The following is an 18,951-nucleotide window of genomic DNA, read 5'->3' as shown; positions in this document are numbered from 1 at the left end:
CATAAATAGGGCTAGGCGTCCAGCCAGCGGGACACAGGTCGACAACTTCTGGTGAAATTGGAGGCCGCACAATTCAAATAAATAATCATAAAAATTGTGGATATTAAACATCTAGGTACATACAACTGTCTTATATTGGTTAAAAGCTTAAATCATTGTTAATCTAACTGCATTGTCCGATTTACAATAGGCTTTACAGTGAAAGCATGCCTTGCGATTGTTTGAGGACGGTGCCCCACATCAAAATATTTTTCAACCAGCACAGGCTTCATAAAATCACAAATAGCTATTAAATTAACACTTACTTTAAAAAAATCTTCCTCTGATTTGCAATCCAAAGGTTCCCAGCTACAACATGAATGGTTGTTTAGTTAGATAAAATCCTTCTTTATATTCCCAAAGGTCAGTTTAGTTGGCGCCATCGATTTGAGTAATCCACTCGTTCAACAGGAGAGAAAGGAATCCAAAAAGCTACCGCTAAACTTTGTTAAAATAAGTCAAAATATGTTTCTATCCAATCCCCAGGTACCCTAAAATGTAATTAAACTATAATATTTGATAGTATGTTCAATAGGAAAGTAAAATTAGCAGGTGCATGTCCTCTTCATCGCGCGTGCAGACTGATTTCCAACTCTGACTCCCAGTACCAAAACTCAAAATTCTTCCTCATTTGGGAAGAAACAAGCCTGAAACCTTGAACAAAGACTGTTGACATCTAGTGGAAGCCATAGGAATTACAATCTGTGAGCTGGAATTGCATAGCTTTCCATTGTAAGAGCATGGGCTCTCAAAATAAAAAAAATTCTGGTTGGTTTTTCTTTGGATTTTCTCCTACCATATCAATTGTGTTATAGTCTAATACATTATCTTTAACATGTCTACAAACTTCAAAGTGTTTTCTATCCAGTGGTACCAATTATATGCATATCCTGGCTTCTCAGCCTGAGTAACAGGCAGTTTACTTTGGGCATGTCAGTTAGACAGGAAGTGGAGAAAAATAGACCCTAGCCTGAAGAAGTTTGAAATTAAATTGAACATCCATTTATGGCCAGCTATGTAAACTATGTTATGTTTAACGTTGCTTTGTCCTGAAATAGATGCCATTTTTGTCTTCTTATAATACGTCTTAAGGGGAAAGTAATCTAAAAGTAACGGAATGTAATCAGATTACATTACTGAGTTTGGGTAATCAAAAAGTTGTGTTACTGATTACAATTTTGGACAGGTAACTAGTAACTGTAATGGATTACATTTAGAAAGTAACCTACCCAACCCTGACGGTAACTATACCTCTCATCTCATGGAACAGTAATTCCATTACAGGGAGTAACTCCAGGTCCACAGGTGAAGGGTTTGTGGCGTGCACCTGTAGGTGTAAAAATTATTTTAATAATGACAGTTGCCGAGTGGAGAATGTATCTTACAGTCCTAGGAGAGTCTGGGGAGCTATTGGTCGCCCTATCCCCTGATTTAGCTGTCTTGCTGAGTGGTTTTTATTACAGGTTTCCCCCACCCTGGCGACCATTGAATGTAAGGCTGGTGCCACAGCTGGAATCAGCAGGGCACTAGGATTGGGACAAGAGCTGGAAAGGCAACACCCGTAGGTAATAGACCTGGATCAGGGGTAAACTAGGCTAGCTCACTAATCACAAGGGAGAGGTGTGAGTCGAGCATGACAGCCTCCACAATAACCATCATCCCCGCTTCAAATCCCCATGACAGTACCATGGGAAATGATCTCTAACCTTGTGCATATTTAGCAGGACAGTGTCTTATAAACATATGGTAAACATGTTTTATTACGGTACCAATATGTTAACCAACCTACCACACATAATCAATACCACTGCAAAATTGCAAGACTACTACGCTCTTTAGTATATCTTGACTTGTTTAATAGCTAAATAAAAGCATGGTAGACTACATGGTTCTTGTGTAACCTTATAAGTTTACCTCATAATACCGGTATAACAGCGCCATCTTGTGGAACGTATATAGACATGCGTGACACAGTCGGGACTTTTTGCACAGTTGATTTTATTAATGAAAGTGAGCATAATAATAATCATAATAATAATCATAGTAATAATACAAACATTTTGTTTGTTGTTTGTGTGCTATCAAAGGACTCTTCCTTATCTCAACTACATCATGTCCTTGTGGTAATACTATAGACTATAAGACATCTGGATGAGAATCAGACATTTACAACATGAAGAGAATAGGGAGGCAGAAAATAAACCATATCAAACCGTACCCATGGCATTTATATACATACAAACTTGTGCAATATTGCATTAGATCAGACATATTCTAACACAGTAATGTATGTAATGATGACAGAGATGATTTGTATTTCTGACATGGAAGTGCAGGGCTGTGTTAGAACAGTTAGTATATAATATATACAGATGGGGAAGAGAATTTATACAATCTATTCCTTACGCCTCTGTCTATATCTTGCTTGAAAGCACGCCCGTGCACACCCGTGCCCCCACACACACACATTCACTCACTCAGACGTTCCATTGGAAGCCATTCTAGGCTGTCAGTGCGATGTACCCTTAAAATCCTTCCCCAGTGCTCTTCCTGTCCTCTCATTTGATGGCCTGCCAGATGATGATAGCCAGGACGGTGACCACCAGAGACACCACCATGGCCAGCATACACATCCTCTTACGGGACTTCCTCTACAGGGGGAGGGAGCACAAACAGGCCGTGATTTGTGACTGGAAATATTAATTTGTTCTTAACTGACTCGCCTGGTTAAATGAGTGTTCGGACTTATCTACAAATCAAACATGGCCCATGTTGTGATGGTGTTGATACCAGGTAGCAGGGCTGACACAATTGTTGTATAATTGTGTAACCGACAAGTATGGACAATAACCAAAACTATTGTCAGAATGGTCTTAATACGTTTTAGGAGAGGGGATGAAACTTTATTTTCATGTAGAAATAGTTTACCTAATAGCAGTTTTTCCTTATTACATGAAGAGGGTCAAGTTATTTTACAAGCAGAACGGCACGTTGGGAGGAAAAGCTTCCTTTCCAAAAGTTCCAAATGGTCAAAACCATTAGTTTTTGAGACAAGGGTGTCATGACGTAGGCTTGATGGGGAGGTTTATAACCCCCATAAATAGCCCCCCCCCCCCATTTCTCTCTCTCTATTCTATAGAGTTGACTCTTGAAAAAGCCCTTTGTTAACTTTGAGATTCTGGGCACATCAAAAGGAGGGAAACGGAACCATATTTCGGTAGTCCAACCAGTTGAAAATATGCGTTAGGACTTAATGAATATGATGTCAGTTCAGTTTGCGTCTGAGGCATGATTATTGATGACAGGATGACATAAACTATATCTTGGAAAGTCAACACATTCTAGTTATCAGATTCACATGGAATTGTTCTGCAATTTAAATGTTTAAATATTAAACTATTTGTGAAACGATTAAATGTAATATTAGCTTCTTAAATGAGAGAACGGTTTATCATCGAGAAACTATGCTCAACTCAGTGGCCCCGCCCATGTGAACAGACACTGGTTGTAAACTACGAAACATGGGCCTCTCTCCCAATCCTATATAAGCCCCTTTACGAAAATGTAACTTCCTGTTCCAAGGACGTGCGGACTGGCAGTCCCGACGTTGAAAGGACAAAGACCACTTACAGAACTAAGCCAGCATCAGCAAGAACCTAACGCAATTGGCATTGAATTTCAATGTGAAGGTGACAACCTACACGCCGGAAGGATGAATTTCGACTATACCAGCCAGAATATAGCATGAGCTTAAAGTATGACCACTTGGTGTGAACTTTGAACTCTTATTCACTAAAGAAGTGCTACCCCCTCCGCCTGCTAAACGTGGGCTAGGAGAGGATGGACAGAGTATCCATTCTACCACGCTCCAGTTCACCACTAGACAGTCTTCAGAGGACCAGAGATCCATGCTGGACAACCCGGCCTACGATCTACGACCAATCTACGGAGCTCAGAGTAAATATTTATTGTATTTTCCTTTTTCAAATGGGCGGTAATTTAGAATGCATAAGATACTGTATTTACGATAGCATAGCTTCTCCCTTTGTTACTCAGTCTTCCAGCTCTTTCACTCAAACCCAAACCCCCTCTCTGTGTGTAACCAGCTGTCATATCTGTTCCGTCCACTAGGGACGTTTTCCTTTATGAAATCATTTGTAATCAATGTATGATACAATCTGTGTATATGTAATTCTGTGTGATTATTTTGGTATTTAGTAAATAAATGATTAAAGCTAATTTTGTATTGCTGATTCAACTGGTTAGCCAGGGTTCGTGAAGATAACCAAGAATTTACAACTTTCAGATGAGACTGAAATAAGGTGACGATTAAATATTGACTGTTACTGAAGTAAAAGATCACTAGGTCTTTAAGAGTTTATTCAGAAGGTAACAGCTCTATAAACATTATATTGTGGTGCCCCGACTGTCTAGTTAATTATCTACCTGATTAGCTAATGTTAATAATGTTAATTACAGAAAAATGATTTTATAGAATAGCATGTCATATCACTTAATCCGGCATAGCCAAAGACACAACAGGGGTATCACCAAAGCTGTGTTGTATTCATTAGGTATAAAAACAACATTCGGTATATTTTCCGTTAGTCAGCACCTCTACACTAAAAAAAATTATCTGGGTGTGTGCCAGCTCATGCTTTTTATTAGACTAGTATTCATTAGGTATGCTATAGCTAATTTTCAAAGATGCATTATAAGGTCAAACATTTTTCAACAAAAATGACAATTATGACAATAATGGTGGTCATTCCATGATTGTCACAGCCCTACCTGGTAGTAGGCGGCCCTTTGGAGCTGTCCGGTCCCTCTGTCTACATGGACCTCTGCACTCTCCACGTTAGCCTCAATGCTGTCTGCGAAACAGAGAGGAGAGGTGACACAGTGAAGGGCAGGGTCACAGGAGCCAGGACTGATACAGTATCAGATGGAATTCTAAACCATCACAGACAGCAACCTTCTGAACCAGCATGATATCAAACCAGAGAGGGAGAAAATCCATTTCACGTCTACTAACCGATCATCTCTCCCTGGTCGTGGATCATCACAGCCAGGTCCTTAAAGATCTGGTTTACATCCATGATGTCAGACTGGACGGAGAGGAGAAGGAGAAAATCACCACCAGGGTTAGTTAGGCTGAAGTCCAAATCGAACCCTACTCCCTATCCCCTACCCCAGTCCTGTCAGATTTACAGCAGTGGCTGTACTCGGGAATAGGGGCTAAGGGCAGGCTATAGGAGGACAGGCTCTGTGTAATGGCTGGAATGGAATAAATGGAACGGTATCAAACATGTGGTTTCCATATGTTTGACGTGTTTGATACTGTTCCATTTATTCCATTCCAGCCATTACACAGAGCCTGTCCTCCTATAGGTCCTCCCACCAGCCTCCACTGACTAGAGTTTGGGCAAAGGGTTGATTTGGAATTCAACAATATGCCAAATGACTAAAATGTAAATGTAGTGTGGCTTTGTGATTCCTGTGTGGAATGTGAGTGGAGCTGGTAGCTGGGTGAGTACCTCTAGCTGCCTGATGTTGGTCTCTCTCTCCTTGATGACCTCCAGGTCCTCCTCTGTGACCTCTGGCTCCTCCAGCTGCTGGGTCTGACTCTGACTCCAGTCATCATCATCTCTACACACACACCAAACACACACACGAACGGGCACAGACACACACAAACACACACCTTAGTTACAACTTAACATTTTTATTCTAACAGAATATTTGATAGGATTCTACCTAAACTGTGTACCTACTTTTCAAATGTAACAAGTTGTTCATCGACGTTCCCCTCATCTTCCTGCTTAAATAAAAACCAACCCATCATTGAAACACTCTCATTCACATTGCATTACACTAATAAGTCTGTAATATGACAATGCATTTCTAATAACACTATTGGTGAGTGACTATGACAGATGGCTAATTCTAGGCCAATGAGAAAGCAGGGTGTTTACTGTGAGGCGGGACCCGGCCCGGGCCCTGGCCACGGATTCCCTCTCCTTCTCGGCCGCCCGTCGCTGGACTGCCTGGAAGTTGTTGAGCGCTGCAGAGAAGTCATTCATCAGTCGGTCCTTCTGGATCTTCTGCTGTCTCTGGAAGGATCAATCACACAATACAGTAAAGTTGATTAGAGTAGAGTAGTGTAGAGTAGAGTATAGTAGAGCACAGTAAAATAGAGTAGAGTAGAGCAGAGCAGAACAGAATAGATTCAGTAGGATATACTGTATAATGAGATGTCCTCGCCAGAGTTAGATATGATTTACACATTTGGGTTGTTAGATAAGATGATATACTGTATCAGGATACTTTAACTTCCACTCACCTGTTCAGAGGGAGGGAGAGGCAGGGAGCCCAGATCTTTCAGGTGTCTGTTGGTCTCTTTGGCCAGCTGGTTGGTGTAGTGCTGTACCTGCTGGCTGTGAGTAGCAAACACACAAACACACATACATACAGTTGAAGTCGGAAGTTTACATACACCTTAGCCAACTACATTTGAACTAAAAAAATGTTTTACAATTCCTGACATTTAATCCGAGTAAAATGTCCCGGTCTTAGGTCAGTTAGGATCACCACTTTATTTTTAAAATGTGAAATGTCAGAATAATAGTAGAGTGAATGATTTATTTCAGCTTTAATTTCTTTCATTACATTCCCAGTGGGTCAGAAGTTTACATACACTCAATTAGTATTTGGTAGCATTGCCTTAAAATGGTTTAACTTGGGTCAAACATTTCAGGTAGCCTTCCACAAGCTTCCCACAATAAGTTGGGTGAATTTTGGCCCAATACTCCTGACAGAACTGGTGGTGTAACAGAGTCAGGTTTGTAGGCCTCCTTGCTCGGCACACGCTTTTTCAGTTCTGCCCACACATTTTCTATAGGATTGAGGTCAGGGCTTTGTGATGGCCACTCCAATACCTTGACTTTGTTGTCCTTAAGCCATTTTGCCACAACTTTGGAAGTATGCTTGGGGTCTGTAACAATCTGGGTGTCATGGGTGTGAAGTCAGGTGCAGGAAACAGAGAGTTCAAGGTAGTGCTCTTTAATGCACACACGGCGAACATAGGCCACGAAACACTGGGTGCTAAAAAACAAATGCCCCAAACACAGAGACTAAAACAGTCCAGCAAAACCCACGAACAGGAACAAACACGTTCAACTCCAACATACACAAATGTTACACAAACAATCCCGCACAAAGAAACAGGCTGGCTGGCTGACTAAGAAAGCCCAACTAATCACCACAATGCATAAATCATGGCCTCTAAACCTTCAAGCTGCATACTGGACCCTATTCCAACTAAACTACTGAAAGAGCTGCTTCCTGTGCTTGGCCCTCCTATGTTGAACATAATAAACGGCTCTCTATCCACCGGATGTGTACCAAACTCACTAAAAGTGGCAGTAATAAAGCCTCTCTTGAAAAAGCCAAACCTTGACCCAGAAAATAGAAAAAACTATTGGCCTATATCGAATCTTCCATTCCTCTCAAAAATTTTAGAAAAGGCTGTTGCGCAACAACTCACTGCCTTCCTGAAGACAAACAATGTATACGAAATGCTTCAGTCTGGTTTTAGACCCCATCATAGCACTGAGACGGCACTTGTGAAGGTGGTAAATTACATTTTAATGGCATCGGACCGAGGCTCTGCATCTGTCCTCGTGCTCCTAGACCTTAGTGCTGCTTTTGATACCATCGATCACCACATTCTTTTGGAGAGATTGGAAACTCAAATTGGTCTACACGGACAAGTTCTGGCCTGGTTTAGATCTTATCTGTCGGAAAGATATCAGTTTGTCTCTGTGAATGGTTTGTCCTCTGACAAATCAACTGTAAATTTCGGTGTTCCTCAAGGTTCCGTTTTAGGACCACTATTGTTTTCACTATATATTTTACCTCTTGGGGATGTCATTCGAAAACATAATGTTAACTTTCACTGCTATGCGGATGACACACAGCTGTACGTTTCAATGAAACATGGTGAAGCCCCAAAATTGCCCTTGCTAGAAGCATGTGTTTCAGACATAAGGAAGTGGATGGCTGCAAACGTTCTACTTTTAAACTCGAACAAAACAGAGATGCTTGTTCTAGGTCCCAAGAAACAAATAGATCTTCTGTTGAATCTGACAATTAATCTTAATGGTTGTACAGTCGTCTCAAATAAAACTGTGAAGGACCTCGGCGTTACTCTGGACCCTGATCTCTCTTTTGAAGAACATATCAAGACCATTTCAAGGACAGCTTTTTTCCATCTACGTAACATTGCAAAAATCCAAAACTTTCTGTCCAAAAATGATGCAGAAAAATTAATCCATGCTTTTGTCACTTCTAGGTTAGACTACTGCAATGCTCTACTTTCCGGCTACCCGGATAAAGCACTAAATAAACTTCAGTTAGTGCTAAATACGGCTGCTAGAATCCTGACTAGAACCACATTTTTTTATCATATTACTCCAGTGCTAGCCTCTCTACACTGGCTTCCTGTCAAAGCAAGGGCTGATTTCAAGGTTTGACTGCTAACCTACAAAGCATTACATGGGCTTGCTCCTACCTATCTCTCTGATTTGGTCCTGCCGTACATACCTACACGTACGCTACGGTCACAAGACGCAGGCCTCCTAATTGTCCCTAGAATTTCTAAGCAAACAGCTGGAGGCAGGGCTTTCTCCTATAGAGCTCCATTTTTATGGAACGGTCTGCCTACCCATGTCAGAGACGCAAACTCAGTCTCAACCTTTAAGTCTCTACTGAAGACTCATCTCTTCAGTGGGTCATATGATTGAGTGTAGTCTGGCCCAGGAGTGGGAAGGTGAACGGAAAGGCTCTGGAGCAACGAACCGCCCTTGCTGTCTCTGCCTGGCCGGTTCCCCTCTTTCCACTGGGATTCTCTGCCTCTAACCATATTACAGGGGCTGAGTCACTGGCTTACTGGGGCTCTCTATACCGTCCCTGGAGGGGGTGCGTCACCTGAGTGGGTTGATTCACTGATGTGGTCATCCTGTCTGGGTTGGTGCCCCCCCCCCCCCCCTCCCTTGGGTTGTGCCGTGGCAGAGGTCTTTGTGGGCTATACTCAGCCTTGTCTCAGGATGGTAAGTTGGTGGTTGAAGATATCCCTCTAGTGGTGTGGGGGCTGTGCTTTGGCAAAGTGGGTGGGGTTATATCCTGTTTGGCCCTGTCCGGGTGTGTCCTCAGATGAAGCCACAGTGTCTCCTGACCCATCCTGTCTCAGCCTCCAGTATTTATGCTGCAGTAGTTTATGTGTCGGGGGGCTAGGGTCAGTTTGTTATATCTGGAGTACTTCTCCTGTCCTATTCGGTGTCCTGTGTGAATCTAAGTGTGCGTTCTCTAATTCTCTCCTTCTCTCTTTCTTTCTCTCTCTCGGAGGACCTGAGCCCTAGGACCATGCCCCAGGACTACCTGACATGATGACTCCTTGCTGTCCCCAGTCCACCTGGCCGTGCTGCTGCTCCAGTTTCAACTGTTCTGCCTTATTATTATTCGACCATGCTGGTAATTTATGAACATTTGAACATCTTGGCCATGTTCTGTTATAATCTCCACCCGGCACAGCCAAAAGAGGACTGGCCATCCCACATATGCTCTCTCTAATTCTCTCTTTCTTTCTCTCTCTCGGAGGACCTGAGCCCTAGGACCATGCCCCAGGAATACCTGACATGATGACTCCTTGCTGTCCCCAGTCCACCTGACTGTGCTGCTGCTCCAGTTTCAACTATTCTGCCTTATTATTATTCGACCATGCAGGTCATTTATGAACATTTGAACATCTTGGCCATGTTCTGTTATAATCTTCACCAGGCACAGCCAGAAGAGGACTGGCCACCCCACATAGCCTGGTTCCTCTCTAGGTTTCTTCCTAGGTTTTGGCCTTTCTAGGGAGTTTTTCCTAGCCACCGTGCTTCTACACCTGCATTGCTTGCTGTTTGGGGTTTTAGGCTGGGTTTCTGTACAGCACTTTGAGATATCAGCTGATGTACGAAAGGCTATATAAATAAATTTGATTTGAATAACAGGTGTAACCAGTAAACAGGCAAGGAGGGGGAGGAAAGAATCTGTGGCAGCTAGTAGGCCGGCGACGACGACCACCACCCGAACGGGAAGGGGAAGACACCTTCGGTAGGAGTCGTGACAGGGTCATTGTCCATTTGGAAGACCCATTTGCGACCAAGCTTTAACTTCCTGCCTGACTGATGTCTTGAGATAGATTTTCAATATATCCACATAATTTTCCTCTTCCCTCATGATGCCATCTATTTTGTGAAGTGCACCAGTCCCTCCTGCAGCAAACCACCCCCACAAAATGATGCTGCCACCCCAGGGCTTCACGGTTGAGATGGTGTTCTTCGGCTTGCAAGCCACCCCCTTTTTCCTCTAAACATAACAATGGCCATTATGGCCAAACAGTTCTATTTTTGTTTCAATAGACCAGAGGACATTTCTCCAAAAAGTGGGATCTTTGTCTCCACGTGCAGTAGCAAACCGTAGTTTGTTTTTTTTATGGCGGTTTTGAAGCAGTGTCTTCTTCCTTGCTGAGCGGCCTTTCAGGTTATGTTTCAGGTTACGTTTTACTGTGGATATAGATACTTCTCTACCTGTTTCCTACAGCGTCTTCACAAGGTCCTTTGCTGTTGTTCTGGGATTGATTTACACTTTTCACACCAAAGTACATTCATCTCTAGGAGACAGAACGCGTCTCCTTCCTGGGCGGTATGACGGCTGCGTGGTCCCATGATGTTTATACTTGCGTGCTATTGTCTGTACAGATGAACGTGGTACCTTCAGGCGTTTGGAAATTGCTCCCAAGGATGAACCAGACTTGTGGAGGTCTACAATTTTTTTTCTGAGGTCTTGGCTGATTTCTTTTGATTTTCCCATGATGTCAAGCAAAGAGGCACTGAGTTTGAAGGTAGGCCTTGAAATACATCGACAGGTACACCTCCAATTGACTCAAATGATGTCAATTGGCTTATCAGAAGCTTCTAAAGCCATGACATAATTTTATGGAATTTTCCAAGCTGTTTGAAGGCACAGTCAACTTAGTGTATGTAAACTTCTGACCCACTGGAATTGTGATACAGTGAATTATAAGCGAAATAATCTGTCTGTAAACAATTGTTGGAAAAATTACTTGTGTCATGCACAAAGTAGATGTCCTAACCGACTTGCCAAAACTATAGTTTGTTTACATGAAATTTGTGGAGTGGTTGAAAAAGAGTTTTAATAACTCCAACCTAAGTGTTTGTAAACTTCTGACTTCAACTGTATATATTTCATTAGTGGTGCTCTTGCTGTCCCCATCAGTGGTGGAAAAGACTAACTGTTGATGCAGTCAGTTAGTGTAAGTAGTTACTTAGTTACTGAGTAGTAGTCAGTAGGAGTAGTCTGCAGTAGTGTCAGTAGTACTCACAGTCTGTCCTGCAGCTCTGGCGTCTCTTGCCTCGTCCCCATCTGGTACAGCATGTTTTTGATCTGCCCAGCTGTATAGCAAAACAAACACTGTGAAGTGAGCTGAACTAAGAGAAGGGGGAACTGAGAAAGCAGGATAGAACAACTCTTCTCTCTCTTTATCCCTCTTTCTCTCTCTCTCTCTAAATAGAGTACTATATACTGTAGGCATACTCAGGCTATTATTGTCTCAGAAGGTCCTCTTCTTGACTTCAGACATCTCTGCCTAATACTAGTTCATTTCAGAGAGGAGATCAGAAGTAGGTGGAAGACACAAATAGACCCAAAACATCAAGCCTTCTAGACTTATTTGTGATAGTAAATTGTCCAAAGTGTGAGTGTCTGGTGTTAGGGTAGGTTATAGAATAGAATGTGCCTACTTTAATATACCATATAGGGAAATGTGCATTGCAACAAGGTGTCGCTTGCAGCAGTAAAACACTGGGTTCTGTCACTGTCTTGTTCATTTCACCACTTACTGTTCTGTGTGATTTTCTGGATGTTGACACTGCATGTCTGGGTGAGGTTGCTGAAGTCTCGCGGCTGCGAGTGGTAGCTGTCTGTTCTCCCGTATGACATCCTTGCTCCTGGCGTGTCACACTCCGTAGTGGGAACTGAATTGTTGGACACACCTGTCATACAGTCACATATAGCAGCCTTCAAATATTCAAACAAGCACCATTATCAGAGTACATATAATATCGTCACTTGAAGCTACATAAGAGTAAGGCTTGGAAGGAAAAATAGTTGTGGTTTATCCTCCATCCGACCACTATGGGCTATAATATATCGAAAACTTACAGTGCACATTGCCGCATAGGCTAGGCCACATTTCGTCATGAACGCAGGTTGTTTACAATCGGAGCGAAGGTTCGGCAGCCACCCGAGCCGACTGTAGGCTGGCTATCCATGTGCACATAACAAAAATACCAGTCTATTTGGCGCTCTACTTCATTATAATGGCCCAGATAACAGTAATTTACTGTTGCAAAAAAATATCCCAGAAATTGTATTCAGCGGGTCAACTATGACCAAGATATGAGGTCACGTTGTTATCATGTTAACTGATTATTAATTAGACAATTCTGTGAGCTGCTCATTTCATGATTGTAGGCTATAGTGTAGCCCAATTGAACATGAATGACTATTTAAGAATAGCCTCGGTCTAACACTGTTATTCAACCATAACATCTGAAATCTCGGCAAAAAATATAAAGTGACAGCGACAAGCCGGAATAACATTCAACATTTTTTATAGAGAGCCCTCAGTCAGTCTGACATGCTCATATAGGGTATTGGGTTCAATGAGTTGTATAGCCTATAGGCCACTAGCATAATTAAAAGACGCAAGACAAGCAATTCAACTTAATTAAGAAAACAGCTACACTTTGCATTGGGTTAGAAACAATTGTAACCAGCTCCATATTATGTGTTGAACGCGGTAGATACAACGTAGCCTATCCAGTTGAATCACTGACAGTTAGGGGCACTGGCAGTCGCAACGTAGCCTACTTTCTGGGTGTTTTTTTTTACCAGTGTAGACAATCAATATAAATATGTTTTCTACTTACATCTGTAAAATGGTTGATACAATATTATGATGAAACCCTTACTTTCAATGGGATTGCAGTATAACGCGTCGTTTCCAGTTTATGTCTCTGTGTTATGAGATTTCTTTAAGACCGAGCCCATAATGCGACGTCACAGTATTTCAGCGTGCGCATGTCATTGTGTCAAAGTCGCTACTCTGCTCATTTTCTGAGGCAGCAGACAAAAACTCATCAACTGAAACAACATACTAGATCTGTACTACATAAGTAAAATAGCCACTTCGGGTCAAGTGTATCCCGATAGAAAAGTAACTCATTTTATGAATTCAGATTTGTTTATGTTAGGTTATAGGCTACTTTCTCTGTTGATGACAGATTCGTATCTCTGATATGAGCGTTGGGATATGATTGGAGTGCAACTCAATCTGCAGGTTCATTATTATCAAGCCACTATGAGCAACATCCGTCAGTCAGTCCTAAAATCTAGGTCAACATAACTAACGATAGAATAACTAAGCCTTTTGTTTAAATAGAGACCAGCAGTAGTAGGCTGCCCTGTGCCTGTCCCATGACTTTCACACTGCTTCTTATAATGGATCCCAAAGGCTGCTGCACTGAGCTGCACTCACATGACCAGCCGGTGTCAGGCCCATTAGTAGGACATGAACAGATTGAGTGGGTAAAATGTTGCAACATGGTCTCAGAGCATTTCGTATTATTCTGTACTTACATCCGTGACATTCCATTTAGTCAAAATGCAAGCTGAGATCAACCACTGACTTTTAAATCATGACTTAAAAAACGTAAGCCTATGCAACATTAACCAATTAAAAACAGTACTGTAGCAATGAGGTTTGTGCAGTAGGCTATAGGCCCAATACATTATCACTGCGTATTGGCTATGCTGGAATTACCCTGCCAATGTTGTTATTCTCAGACCATTTAGAAAAAAAAACTGGTAGATGATCACACTGGTAATAGATAATTTGTTGTATTACTCGTGAAGCACTGCTAAGTGAGCATAATTTTTATTTAAGCTTATTTAACTAGGCAAGTCAGTTAAAAACACATTCTTATTTACAATAACGGCCTAGGAACAGTGGGTTAACTGCCTTGTTCAGGGGCAGAACGATAATATATATATATATATTTTTCGACTGATGGCCTACATCTGATGGTCAGTTTGAGGGGAGGGAGGGACCAGTGGTGAGACTGCCTCTCACCCGACTCATTGTCCCTACACCTTCCTTCCCTCTGCTGAGAAAAGAGGACAGTCTTCCAGCTGATGGCGAAACTCAAGTCACACTGCATTATTTCTGCCTCATGCACCAATTCATGTTGTTACTCCTATGTCCAGAGAAAGTGAAATATTCCTTGATATTAAAAGAGACAAGTTGATCGGAACACTTCGCTATACTCATTCATTGCAGCTGCAGTACTGTTTGTAGCGTTTGGAAGTAGGGAGAATGCACATTTAATGTCTTATAGCGGTTTTGAACAAAGTGTTGACAGTGCTGAATAGCAACTTAAACATGAACTTACACATAAAAACAGCAGTTCTTTGCTGTATCCGTTTTCTCTCTCTAAGCATGGTCTTAAAAGTTTTTAAATCTCAGTATCAACTTTGCTGTGCGTTTGATGCTTATTTTTTCCAGTCTATGGCTTGAGGAACTGTGCAGACACAGTCATCTGAGCCATATCTTTGGCCAGCTGTAGGCCTATAGATGCACTTGAGTTGTTCTCTGGGCCTGCCGGGTAGGCGGAGTTCTACCTTCAGACACATGAAATGGTTAAACATGGGAACACTTTGCCTTCCCGGTGCTAGGGCAACAGGCAAAACAAAAACAAAAAATAGGAACGCAAGGCTTTATCGTTGTTTTTTTTACAGAAATGTTTGGTGATCGACTAGGAATGCCTTGGAGATCGACTGTTTGGTGACCACTGATTTAGTATATGTTACGTTTCATATGGTATGTATTAATTTGTTGATGTCCATCATCCAGTTCGTATGTTACCAATTGAAAAACGTGCAATATGTTACAAATTTGCAAAACGTATATGTTACAAATTCCAATTTGTTGTGGCTAACGTTAGCTAGGTGTCTAACGCTAATGTTAACTAGCTCTAGGGGTTAAGGTTTGGAGAAGGGTTAGCTAAAAGGATTAAGGTTAGGGGAAGGGTTAGCTAACATGCTAAGTAGTTACTAAGTTGCTAATTAGCTAAAATGTAAAAATTGTCGATAATGATATTCGAACTCGCAACCTTTGGGGTGTTAGACGTTCACATGATCCACCCACCCATTCCAACCTACTTTTGTTTTTGCCATAAGAAACCTTCTATGTAAGCATACCAAACTAAACATAACATACTAATTTTAGTGTTCTGGATATACGTATACTATGTTACATTGAGTCTATGAGAACAGTCTGCAATGATAGACTCTCTCTCTGGTGCTGGGTGTGTGGAATGATTGAGGTAGCCAGATGCAATCTGAATGGCTGTTTTACTATTGTTTCAGGATTCTGATTCCAGCCTATAATTGAGGATTCTAGGAAGGAATACTTTCCCCTCAATTAATTACTGGGCATCTGGTGAATTAAAAAAAACAACATATATCATAGTTTTTGTGCTTCTCTACTCTTGTTATTACAAGAGCAGGTTTGTAGTTCATCTTTTCAAATAGAGTAACAGATTATTTTAGGGCCGTGAAGTGTGTTTCGGAATTAGGTTTTTCCACATTTTAATACATGTCGGTCTCAGAGCATCAATGTCGCAAGTGTTTATCGTCAAAAGCAAGAAATATGAACACTGGTGATGTGAGCTTGTAGATACTGATATTCTTTGCTGCAGTCAGCATGTGGTCTTGGAGCTATTATCACTGAACAAGCTGATCTGATACTGTATTTCTACTACAGTAATATGAGGCGATCTGTAGACTAGCCATAAATAATACCATCATATCCTGCTATACAGGACATAGCATTTGCCATTGATGAAACAGTTACACTTGTAATAACTCTGAAGAATAAGCATTCATAACCTATTTATTAAAGTATTTCATTATATAAAAAAATGTAAAAGCATTTATATTCATTTATTAAGCATTTATAATGTATTATTCATGTAAGATATTATAAAGTGAATACACGCACTTCCACATTGTCTTCTGTTGACGAGTATTTACATAAAGCAGAATCAACAATCCTGTCTGTACCACAGCTTTCAAATTATAACGTGGAGGAGAAAGGTTTAAAACACCCACTACACAGTCTTCCACTCCACAATAAGAAGCAAGTGACCCTAGATAGATAATCAATAGGTTGAATGGGGTGTCGAATAGGGATTATATTTCAATCTTATTCTATTTTCCAGTGTGGACAATAAATATGAAAAAGGTAGCTATGTGAGGGAGGGAAAAGACAGGCTCAAACTAGCACCGCAGTCCTTGAAGATATGATTACAAAGACATCAAGCACCGAAACAAGCCTGTTCATTTGGGCAATTGGAACCAAACCAGTGCCCAATAACCCCCCAAAAATGAGTGGGGGTGAGCAATAAAAATAAAAATTCAAACATGAGGGGGGCATCCTTTCAGTCACTGGAGCTGGGTTCACACTGTGGTCTGTTCGCTTAGCTTAGCCCATTGCAAGTGTAAGAGACACTGAAGACCAGCTCCTCTTGGCAGGCAGGACGAGATGCCTTTACCCTTTGAACCTTCACACTGGGCTGTTCCAAACAATCCACATCGAGAGGTTGAGAGAGTCTGTCGACCAGGGGGTCTGCTAGCTCTTCTGTGCCTTGGATGGGGCAGCAGCAGTTGGACCAGGAGGCTCCAGGGCAGGCCAGTGGCAGTCTGTGAGGGCATCATACAGCTCCTCACTCTCCTCCATGTACTGCCTGTTGGCTGCCACCACATCCAGTGCCACCATGGGGTCTGCAGGAGGCACACACACAAGGCACACAGACAAAGGGGCACAGCACGAGAGCCATGAAGATCAGACAGACTGGACAGTTTGTAGGCTATACTCCTGGCCTGGGTCCAATACATTATGTCAAATAGTGTCAAATACTTAAGCCACTTTTTTGTATAATGAAGATTGAGAAATGAAAGAAAACAGAGCACTCACACTCCAATCCATCATCTTCAGTCTCCCCATAACCCTAAAACAAAGAGACAGATCTTTCCTCACAACATGGTACCGCTTATGTATATGTAAAGAGCGATAGAGTAGAGGGGGTGGGAGAACACACCTGATTGCTATAGTCATAGTGGTTGTAGTTGTAACCTCCGTAGCTGCCCGTGTTCTGGTCATAGCCCCAGTTGGAGTAGTAGTCAGGGTACTGTTGGTAGTACTGGCTGTTGTTGTATGAGTATGGCTGATTGTACCTGTTGTCTGAGTAACCACCTCTGTTTATACAGGAAAGAAAACCTTTATGAATAAACATAATATTTATTAAAAATCAATATGCTATTTAAATTGAGTAATGAATGAAAAGCGTGGATTATTTGGGATATTTCCTACATCCGTGATGGGAGACAACTTGAACATACCAAACGAATGGAGTAAAAGTGCCTTCTTTCATCTACACACAACTACCTTCTCTACTGTATGAAAGGAGGCTCTGTTAGTCCCTGGACAAAGTCAGTTCAGAGGCATGCAGTACATACCTGTTCTCTCCTTGTCTTCCGTACGTGGCACGGTTTAGTTTGAACCTCTTCGGCTGGAGAGAAGAGAGTTTTGTTCAGAATGGATTATTCCAGACGTTATTTATCTCTAATAAAGTTAATGGGTATATCAAGAGTTCACCATATGCCCTATACATATCCAATCTTCTCAGAGTGCCTGAGATAGGTGAAGGAGGTATGGGTCGATTCGAGATTGGAAATCAATGTGGAATCATTAAGTGCTGTGTGTGTGTGTGGTCCTGTACCGGTGTGGCTCCAGGGAGAGGCTTTCCATTGACTTTCCTGAGACACCTCTCAGCAGTGGCCTCGTCCGCCAGCTCAACAAAGCAATAGCCTGCTGCACCCCTACACAAAGTGGAGAAGGACCAAAACACATACATGTACGTGTCGTGTTTGTGCAATTTCTTCTGTTGTTGAATAGTGATAGTAATATACAGTGGCTACTAGACATTCCCAAAGACAAAAAAAAGTATATCAGTCATAACCCTTCAGTAGCCTAATGTTCTCCCGTCTTACCAGTTCATTTTGTTCCGGATGATTCTCACCCCCACCACAAGCTCTCCCATGGTGGCGAATGCACGAGAGATGAACTTCTCGTCCATGTAAGGCTCTAGCTACAGGGGATGAGAGAAAAACACTAAACTGAACAGAAAACATCTACTCTAGCTAGCTACTGTAAGTTACCTACACCCTGTAACTTAATGTAGCTAGCTAGCTACATTCAACTGAACATATTCTCAAACTTTCAGGGTCACTGACTTGGTGGTCTTTATCACCTGGAAATGACAGGCTTCATGAGACTAGAGGGCTCTTTAGGGCTTGTCAGTGAGCAAGAACTAGTTAACGTTGGCCAAATAATGAAAATGCCTGAGGGTGCATCTATTAGCTAACGAGCTAGCTACACTAGCTATCCTAAAGTGGGAGTCACACAAGAGCTAGGATATGCTAATGCTAGTTTTCTATGCATGCAACGTTATTATAATAACATATCAGGACTTACATTACCCATCCATAAGCAACTCATTTTGTTTACAATTTCAGATCACCAACGTAAGTGGAGCTTCATAACACACTGTGGTAAATCTACAGACTGCCATCTAGAGGATTTGTGGCTGGTGGTTGGGGGTGTGCCGTTCACTGTTGCATTATGGGATAGTAAAGTCCTCCACATTGCGTCACATTTCCTAAAAC

The 18,951-nt window shown here is 41.9% G+C and overlaps 2 protein-coding genes across 8 annotated transcripts; both read right to left on the bottom strand.

Annotated features, from left to right (window-relative positions):
- Positions 1-2,017: 2,017 nt before the first annotated feature.
- LOC110512078 (syntaxin-12) lies at positions 2,018-13,285 on the bottom strand. 7 transcript variants are annotated; one of them, XM_021592670.2, is made up of 10 exons: positions 13,137-13,285; positions 12,003-12,155; positions 11,486-11,555; positions 6,383-6,476; positions 6,015-6,152; positions 5,814-5,860; positions 5,577-5,688; positions 5,075-5,147; positions 4,831-4,913; positions 2,018-2,690 (listed from the first exon to the last, which is right to left on the bottom strand). In XM_021592670.2, the coding sequence occupies exons 2-10, from the start codon at positions 12,100-12,102 to the stop codon at positions 2,598-2,600; spliced, it is 810 nt and encodes a 269-aa protein (XP_021448345.1). In that variant the 5' UTR covers positions 12,103-12,155; positions 13,137-13,285; the 3' UTR covers positions 2,018-2,597. The 7 variants fall into 7 exon arrangements, with proteins under 7 accessions (XP_021448345.1, XP_021448346.1, XP_021448348.1 ...); XM_021592671.2 differs by having other exon boundaries at positions 12,003-12,137; positions 13,137-13,251; XM_021592673.2 differs by having other exon boundaries at positions 12,003-12,137; positions 13,095-13,179.
- Positions 13,286-16,086: 2,801 nt separating this feature from the next.
- On the bottom strand, positions 16,087-18,921 carry LOC110512109 (tRNA selenocysteine 1-associated protein 1). Its single transcript, XM_021592684.2, has 7 exons — positions 18,761-18,921; positions 18,277-18,374; positions 18,006-18,105; positions 17,743-17,795; positions 17,325-17,481; positions 17,201-17,234; positions 16,087-17,007 (listed from the first exon to the last, which is right to left on the bottom strand). Exons 1-7 carry the CDS (start codon positions 18,782-18,784, stop codon positions 16,856-16,858), a joined length of 618 nt encoding a protein of 205 aa, XP_021448359.2. The 5' UTR covers positions 18,785-18,921; the 3' UTR covers positions 16,087-16,855.
- Between the last annotated feature and the right edge of the window lie 30 nt (positions 18,922-18,951).

The sequence above is a fragment of the Oncorhynchus mykiss genome, chromosome 3 (genome assembly GCF_013265735.2).
Source record: "Oncorhynchus mykiss isolate Arlee chromosome 3, USDA_OmykA_1.1, whole genome shotgun sequence".
Lineage (NCBI taxonomy): Eukaryota > Metazoa > Chordata > Actinopteri > Salmoniformes > Salmonidae > Oncorhynchus > Oncorhynchus mykiss.
Note: the sequence above shows the minus strand (reverse complement) of the source record. Positions and strands in the feature narration are given on the sequence as shown.